The sequence below is a fragment of the Gracilinanus agilis genome, chromosome 2 (genome assembly GCF_016433145.1).
Source record: "Gracilinanus agilis isolate LMUSP501 chromosome 2, AgileGrace, whole genome shotgun sequence".
NCBI lineage: Eukaryota > Metazoa > Chordata > Mammalia > Didelphimorphia > Didelphidae > Gracilinanus > Gracilinanus agilis.
The window spans coordinates 612,241,148-612,250,059 of NC_058131.1; the positions used below are offsets into that span (position 1 = coordinate 612,241,148).

The window sequence follows — 8,912 nt, forward strand, 5'->3', positions numbered from 1 at the left end:
GAGATGGAGATGCCTGGCCAAGGTAGGACGCCACAGAAGTGAGACCTAATTTGGAGAGGCCAGTGTCAGGCTAAGGTTCTTCCCTACGATTGTTTTTTTTTTTTTAAACCCTTGTACTTCGGTGTATTGTCTCATAGGTGGAAGATTGGTAAGGGTGGGCAATGGGGGTCAAGTGACTTGCCCAGGGTCACACAGCTGGGAAGTGGCTGAGGCCGGGTTTGAACCTAGGACCTCCTGTCTCTAGGCCTGACTCTCACTCCACTGAGCTACCCAGCTGCCCCCCCTACGATTGGTTTTTAAGATAGACTGGGGCCCCTTTACCCCAGGACTCTGGAGATAAAGAAAGCACTGGTCCAGATGGACAGACTGGCCGGTCCCCTCCTGCCTGTCCCAACTCTATAGTGCTGGAGACTATGGGAGAAATTGGTGAATGCTGTGAGAAGAGCACTGGATTTGAAATATGAAGTTCTGAATTCAAATTCCAGCTCTGCTATTTACTGTTTAATCTTGGGCAAGTCATTTCATTTCTTTAGGTCAGTCTCCTCATCTGTAGAATGAAGGAATCTTCTGCTCTAAATCCTACAATTCCATGATTTAAAATGATGAAATAATGCCTTCATCATCCTCATCCTCATCCAGTCCTGATCGTGCTGGCTTCCCCCTTTCCCTGGACAACGGTCACCTCATCTTCCCTCTGCTCCCAGCTTGATGACTCCATCTCTCAAAGTGGACACCTGGTTCATGTCTCAGTTGTCAACACCTGCAGTTATGTAGTCCTATCTCTTAACATTCATCCTCCCTGACCCCCCATCCCCACCCTCTAATCAGCTCCTCTATCTATCCTTTCATTTCCCATAGAATTGGAAACTGGGAAATTGTCAGGCTCCCTACTTCTCTGCCTGTCCCAAGGCAGGACACACTGGGATCCTGCACTCGATGAAGACTTATCGGGCGATTTGGGCCAGATCTTTGGGTCCCTGTGGCTAGGCTGGTCCAGCCTAGTGGGGGTTAGAACAGAGAAAAGGCTAATAATCATCCTTGGCCTAGAAATGGTATTTTGAGGTGTCAGTAATTAATAACTGTTAAGTGCTAGGAGATCTTTGTCTGAGAGCTTAAAACGCTTCCTCTGGTCACTGTCCCTTCCACTCTGGCTTCGAAAAAGCTAAACAAAGCCGCACAGGGAGCTGGGGACCAGGAGCAGCAGACGTTTGATAGCAGCTAGGAGTCATCCACGGATCCCCTGAAATCTTCAGCCAGAAGGCTGGGCTTGCTGCCTTTGAATTTTCATTTGCCATCTCTAGAGGCTTCTGGGAGAGGGCTGCTTCCTATCTCTCAAAGAACAGGGTGCCTCATCACCCAACACAAACTTTTAATAGACATGTTAAATAAATATTTCAATCATTTAATATTAGCTGATACATGATTCCCCCGCTTCCCAACAGACATCCAAACCACCAGTTCAGGCTCTGGCTTCCTTCTCCCCAGCGCTTCCTACTCCCAGGGAACCAGCTTCCAGACCTTGGTTGAGTAGGGCAGGATGGGGGAGATAGAAGTAGGGGGAGGTAGGGGTAATAGCCCCTCTGGGACTACTAAAAGTTCTACACATTCTTCTCAAGGAGTCCTAGGAAGACACCCCCACCTACCACCACCACCACTAGCAGGTTTGGTCCCAGGGATGAGACCTTTGGTGAAAGTTAAGAAAACAACCACAGCCAAGTGGAATACAAAAATAAAGCCTCTTTTTTTTCTTTTTGTTAAAAAAAAAAAACAAAAAACCCCAACAGCAAACAATTATCCACCTCTAGAACCCAGGAACTCCCCTCCCCCCTCCCCACGTCGTTCCATTCTGTTTAGCTGCTTTGTTATCCTCTTAAGAGAAAAGTCTCTACTCAGAGTCCTGGGGAGGGGGCAGGGGCCCTATCGGGGCTCAGAAGCCCAAGTCCTTTGGCCTCGGAGGCTTCGAGTGAAGGGGGGATAATTGAGAAACTCGAATCGCAGGCTCTGCTCTGTGGTGTGGTGACCTTTGGGCAGCCGCTTCATGAAGTGGACCTCTCGTTGGTGCTGTCGGGTCTTGGAGCCCTTCCGGGGCCGCCCCTTGCGGGTGAAGGCCATGTACCAGCCTTCATACTTGGCATTCTGAAGAGCCGTATAATTGTTCTCCAGCACGATCTCGGTGAAGACGCAGTCCTTACCTTTGCCGTTGCTCTGTGGGAATGGGAGAGACACCATGGTAGGGGCAAAGCGGCATCCGGCTCCCTGAGCCGGGGAGGGGGCTGGGTGAATGCAGAAGGCAGAGGGCAGGCGGGCAGGAGAGCCAGCAGGCACCACCCTGGCAGATGGTGAGGTGGGCAGGAGCAGCAGCCCCGCCCACCTACCCAGGCACTCGCTCTCTAATCCTTCACAGCCCAGAGCACACCCGGCCACTTCCTCCCCCCTGGGCGGCAGTGACACATGGCACAGCGGAGGGGGCTGTGCCCCCAGACCCGGCAGAGAGAGCGACGGACGGACAGAGCCTGGGGGGCAGGACTGTCTATAGCCACCCACCCCCAAGCGCCTGCCTGCTGTGTCTGTCCTCTCTGGCGAATGCCCAGGTCCCAGAATTCCCGGTGAGGGGGGCTTCTCCACCTGTAGGGGCTGTTTGGGGATTCCACCTCCACATAACAGGGGCAGCCCCCCTCCCTCTGGCTGAGGAGCCCTGTTCTACCAAAGAGGCCGGTGAACAGGGCGGTGAGGGCACCTGAGCAGAAGAGAAAGGGGCACACTCCCAGGGCAGAAGAAGGCTTACCCGGGGCTTGCCAGGAGATTCTTTGTGGCCCTTAGTGGCGAATGTTAGGGACGCTCCCCCCCCAACCCCCAGCAAAAAGCACACCTACAGCAAAGTTGTGTTCCCTAGTGGGGTGGGGGTGGGGAATGGCCAGGACTGAGCCCCCTGGCTCAGGGAGAGGTGGTGGCCCAAGGCACAGCACGGTAGCCGTGACTAATGGGGGTATTTCAGAGCTCTGCAGAGGGGCTGGCTCCACAGAGCTGCTGAACATTGCAAATGCTTGTACCATGGAATTGGACATAATAGCAAAGCAATTTGGTGATTTGTTAAGAAGATATATGGAATTTGGCAGCCCCCCCCCCCTTGCTAACTAGACCTTCCTCCTTCCTCCTCAAGCTTTATTTTTTTCCTTCTTCAATTTACTCCTTCACTCCAGCTCCATAAACATGGGACTGACCCCAGGGGTGATGGTTTACTCACTCTGAAAGGGAAGGTGGCAAGGATGTCTTTGGTCCAGAGAACAAAAAGGTGTGGATGGGGAGCATCTCTTTTAGACTAGGAACCAACTTTTCTAGTTCTGTAGGACCTTACCTTGGCGATCAGCTTTCCCTTCTTGTTCATGCAGATGTACAGTCCTGTCTCAGCCCCGCGGACTCGGACTCGGCTTCCAAAGGTGTCCGTCTCTACGATGAGCTTGGCTGCCAGAGAGAAGGGTTTGACCATCAGAGGGACGGAGGCAATTTTACTTTTCTTAACCATGGGCAGCCCCACTCTACCAACTGCTACCAGCCCTGACCCCAGGGAGAACCAGAATACTGTTTGAAAAAACAAATAAACAAATACATGAACTCTTCCCTTCCTGGATTCCAAACTAGAGCAGCAGCCATGTCCCTCCTTTAACCCAGTGTGGCTACACAAGCCTCGAGGCCAGTGCTCAATACCCGCTGAAAATTCAGGTGCCATAAATTGTTTTCTCTCAGTAAGCTTCCTCCCTGCATACCGCCCCGTCTCACTGAATAGGGAACCTCAAATCTTAGGGAGACGCACTGGAGAAACAGTAAAAGATTGAGATTAGAGGCTGGAGGGTGGGGGAAAGAGTTGACTTTGATGGTTGGGGTGGAGGGGAGGGCGGGCTGTGAAGAGGGAAGCTGATTAAAGGAGAAAAGAGGACAATAATGGCCTCTACCTCCCAGCCCGAGTCTAGCTGGAAATGGGACTGCTTTTAAAGATGTCCTTGGCTCTCTCTTCCAGCCTTTCCCTGATGCTCTGGGGGCTGATTTACAGCTGGGAATGGGGGGGGGGCGGCGGCTGATTTACAGCTGCTTCACTGGTCTCCCTTCTGCCTTCTCTGCTTCACTCTGAACACTGCTCACCTACAACCAGTCTCCTCTCCTTCCTCCTCCCTGATGAGAGCCTCAGGGCCAGAACCCCATCAGGAATCCTACCAAGGTTCGGAAGGAATAGGAAAACAAGCAGTGGGACGGAGGGAAAGAGGGAAGAGAGGGAGTGGGGAGTCACTGCCTTCTTCCTACGAAAGACCAAGGCTCCCCCTACTGTGGCTTGGCTCTTCAAGGGGCAACCTTGCAGAAGAACCCGAAAGGTCAGCTGGCCCCTCTAGCTTCTTCCTGCATATGCCCTCACTAACTGCCAGTCCTGCCCCCACTCCCAAACATTCTTAGGGAGCCAGGCTCAGTAGAAGATGCCACTTGGCACCTTCTCCTGGAAAATCGACAAAGCATGACAAATGGTCTGATCGGAGAACTAAGGGAGAAAGTAGACTGGATGAGAGCAGAGAATGAAGCTCTTTAACCCCGAGGGCTAGTCCCAAAGCCAGGAGGCTCACTCCCCTTTTTGGCACTGGCCAACCAGGGTGTACAGTAGCAGCGGGATTTTGTAATTGTGCTTTTAGAAAGCTGAACATTTTCAAACCTATTCTTTCCTCTAAGTGACAGATTTATCCCAGGAAAATGATGTCTCCTACATGAGCTTTGAAGGGGAGTCAGCTACATAGAGGCAGAAAAAATGCAGCGAGACATACTCGATCCCCAAACTAGCCTGAGAAGAGGAGAAAGTATTCAGGAAACATTCAAAAAGGCAAAAGTCAGGAGGGTTTTAATCGCTCTGCCAGACGAGGGCTCTCTCCAGAGATTCCCGGAGAACAATCTCGAGCCTTTTTTTTTTTTTTTTTTAACATTTACAGACTTGCAACTACTTTACACTTTACATCTGAAAAACGGCTTGTCCTTTTTCTGTTTTCTATCAGTCCTCATTTTTCTTCTTCGCCCTTAAAATGCTCTACCTTTTTATTACATTTTAATAGTCTTCCCCTCTCCTCTCCTGCCGGTTTAACTTGGTCATTATTTAAGTTTTTTAAAGTCACAATAATAGCTCTCTGAAACAATGTCCCCCCCCCACTGGCTCACTGGCCCAAAGGGTCCCCCCCTTTTTTCCCCTCTCAGTACATCACTGAAGACTCTCAGATGGCCCCTGCTTAAAGGCAGGCATACTGAATGTTTTAGAAATCAATGAGCCCCAGTCCCCGGCTTGGCCAGTAGCCACTATCCTCTAGGTCGTCCACCTCACTCGGAGAAGGAGCCTCCTTTGCCAGTTCCCCCTCAAAGGCCCAATGTGGCCCCTTTGACCAAGTGATTCTGTAATTGACACTTATGATCAAAGTATTTAAACTTTCACACTTCTCTGGATTCTCCCACCCCCTCTCCCCCAACCAAAGGGTTCTCTTCCTTCCCACCTTTACTCTGAAGAGAGCCCAGGGCCATTTCTTGTGGGTTCTGTGTAACATATCCACTTTCAAGGGTTTCCCTTATTGTGGAGTTTTCTCCATCCTCTGCCTGCCTGTCTGAGATGCTTGAGAAACCCCAGCCTGACTCCATTTTCAAGGTATACTGGAGGTATGGGGGAGGATGGACATTCATTTATACTTAGGAAAAGAGGATGCCTTATAATCCTGGGCTCACCTTGCTCCTCAGTGCCTCATGGCCCCTGAAGAGCCTACCTGTTCCAAGGATGTTCCTCCATCCCCACCACAACTCATTTTCCCATTCTCTCCTTAATCCTTGACTGTGGCTGCCCCAGGTCTATAGCTCATCAACCTCCGATAACCACCCATGAAGGCCACCTAGTAGTCCCTGCACCCGGGTAGGGGTGGGAGACGATGGGTGTCCCCGTTGACTCCTTTTTCCTCCTGGGTGCTGTAAGCACTGCACAGCAGGCATCCTGCTATCTGTGCCAATCAATAGTACCTGTCAGTTTCTGTGCCCACAGCCCACCTCCCACACTCAGCAAGCAGTAGATGGTCTCTGGCCCAGCCTTACCATAGGGGTCGCCGTCCTCTGCCATTGCATTGATTCGTTTGTTGGCCAGGACTTGCACGTGCTTCCCACTGGTGCGGCTGTATAGCTGGTAGGTCCGAATGAGGCGCCGACTGAGCTGATCCGTCACCAGGCTCTGCTCCCTCACATGCTGTGTAAAATTAGGTGGGGACTGAACAGTTACCTTTAGGAAATTGAAAAATACACAACACACCATTATAATGCTACTCCTCCCAAGGGTCTGAGTGACCCTCTCCACCCCGAGCCTGAGAAACTACCCCAGCCGAGAGGTGGGGTACCACTGATGCCCAGGGCTGGGTTTTTGTTTCTCTACACAAACACGGCTTCATCACCCGTCTTCCCTCAGGCCCAGCCCACTCCCAATCTACCTAGCTTGCTGGGACATACTACTTCCACTAAATGTCTCACCCTCTGCCTTCTGGAAGGGTCTCTCTTCAGGATTGATCTATATTTTGGCCTAATCCTAAAGTATGGCAAGGAAACTTCAGAGCAGGACCAGCCAGCTTAGGGAGTTAGGGGCTGCAGCTGCAACTCTGTTCTGGATCCTGACCCATTCATTGTTCTGTGAGCTGAGCTGTTCCCAGTAAAGATGTGGGAAGCACGGAGAAGCTTAAAAGACAAGGGGTAAGGGCATGAAGAAGGCACCCACACCCTGGGTCTCCATTTACTCCCCTCTGGTCCTCTTAGTAGGAGGTAGCAAGGTCCCAGACCTGAGAAGACTCAGCCCTCAGGCCTCCCTCCTTCCCTTTTAGGACAGCCAGTCTTTTAAATGTGGACCTCACCCAATGACATTTATAAAGATGTATTTGGAACAAATGTTGAGGAGAGAGGGCTTAGCTTGCCCTGGCTCTGTTTTGGGCTACGAAAGAACTAAAAAGAAGAAAGACCTGAGGTTTGGGGGGAGAGCAGTAGGTGGTAGTGGGGTCCCATCCTGTATTCACAAGTATTTTCTTCTCTTGATGACATATAATCTTTATCTGTCCTGTCTCTCACGTCACCCTAGCCCCAGATGCCTCCCCTATTTTGTGGGAATGCTCCCTCTTTATGTCCTGGAGGCTGGCAGAGCAAGTTCCCCCGGGGGGTGGGAGGGGACCCTAGTCAGGTAAAGAAAAAGGGGTCTGTGAGGAATTCGGGGAGAAGTCCCACCCACTTCGAGGATGGCTACTCTCTTTTGCCAGGTGTCTGAACTGAACTCCAGGTTCTGCAATTTCTTTCTTCCCCAGACTCTCTTTCTCTTCTCTTTTTCTCCTGGCATTCTTTGTTTCTCTACTGCTCTGGGCAGTTTGGTTTGGGGGCTGCCAAAGGAGCCAGAAATTTGCTGCCCCCACCACCTGTTAAGATGAAATGGGGTAACTCCCAGTTTCCCAACCCTGTTCCTGCCCTTATAGTGCATGTTCGTGCTTCAGGGCGTCTTAAAATGGCAACATCTGGGGCTTTAATATCTGCCTTGGTCTTTTTTCTTTTCTCCCCAGAAAGCCTCCGTTACCTTCCACATATGACATCTGCCCCATGCTCACTGCTCTCCTTTATGTACTGCCTTTGCAACCACCTGGCTAGCCTCCTGTCCTGGCCCCTCTCCGGCCATCCCTGGGGAATTGGAAAGAGCACTGGACTGGGAGGCAAAGGGCCTGGTTTCTACTTCTAGCTTAGTCTTTAACGAACGTGTATGATCTCAGAAAGTTTTTCTTCCTGAGCCCAAGTTTCTCCACCCACGAAAAGAGAGGATCAGATTAGAGGCTCTCCAGGGTCCCCATTAGCTGGGACACCGGCCGTACGGACCCCAAGGTTGGGGGGGGCGGGCATTGCCATTTCTAAACTAACTGTGTCCACTCTTCCCGGCTCAGCATCCTGTCCCACCGCAGTCAGTGCCTCCTCTCCCACTCGGGCTGGGCCCGTGCGCTCGCTGTTTGACCTTTTCCAACTGGCTCCATCTAATTATTTTCCCATCAAGTGTTCCCAGCTCAGCGCTGCCGGTTGCCTGCCCTGCCTTCCCGGAGCTGGTGCCGTCTCCAGCCCGCTGCAGTCCCTAGCCCAGTCTCCCAGGCTCTCCCCCACCCCCGCCCAGCCCCACGCGCGCAGAGCCGACAGGCGGCCAAGGGCTCCTTACCTGGGCTTGGAGGCAGAGGACCAACAAGTGCAACAGCCTGGAGGAGACAAAAGCGGGAGGAAGGGGGGAGGGAGGGGTGTGAGCAGAGGCTGCGGCGGCCCGGGGAAGGAAAGAGGGAAGTGATTTGGCTTTCCGGGGGCGAGTGGGCGGGCGGGCGTTCGGGCGCAGGGGGCTGGTGGAAGTGAGCGGCGGCGGCTGCGGCGGCGGCGGCGGCTTTACTTACAAACAGCTCAGCACCGAGCGGGGGCTGCCCATGACGCGCAGGGTCGGGAGCATGAAGACGGCTGAGGGGCCGGGCCGGGCCGGGCCCGCAAAGTCCTAGATGCTCAGAGACCCAGTCTCCTGGGATGAAACTGGGGCGTCGGGGGCGCGGGAGCGGGAGCGGGGCAGGCTGCCCTAGAGGAGCCCGAGAGGGCCAGCGGCGCGTCCCGGATGGACAGACCAGCTGGGAGAGGAGGACAGGACAGTGGAGGACAGGGAAGACAGAGGAGAAGGGGAAAAGAGGAGAAGTGGAGGTCGAGGAGAGGCAGTCAAGGAGAAGAGGCAGCAGCTCAGAGAGGCTCGAGGGTCGGACGCGGCGTGGCTCTGCTCTGCTCGGCTCGGCTCGGCGAGGTGCCCCCGCCAGGTCCCGCTGCGATGCGTGGAGCGGGTGGCAGGAGGCTGCACAGGCTCCTCAGCCAGAGGAGAAGCC

The 8,912-nt window shown here is 53.1% G+C and overlaps 1 protein-coding gene across 2 annotated transcripts; it reads right to left on the minus strand.

Annotated features, from left to right (window-relative positions):
- Nucleotides 1–1,917: 1,917 nt before the first annotated feature.
- FGF8 (fibroblast growth factor 8) lies at nt 1,918–8,497 on the minus strand. 2 transcript variants are annotated; one of them, XM_044662532.1, is made up of 5 exons: nt 8,445–8,497; nt 8,222–8,258; nt 6,097–6,277; nt 3,356–3,462; nt 1,918–2,205 (listed from the first exon to the last, which is right to left on the minus strand). In XM_044662532.1, exons 1-5 carry the CDS (start codon nt 8,495–8,497, stop codon nt 1,918–1,920), a joined length of 666 nt encoding a protein of 221 aa, XP_044518467.1. The 2 variants fall into 2 exon arrangements, with proteins under 2 accessions (XP_044518467.1, XP_044518469.1); XM_044662534.1 differs by having other exon boundaries at nt 6,097–6,244; nt 8,445–8,476.
- Between the last annotated feature and the right edge of the window lie 415 nt (nt 8,498–8,912).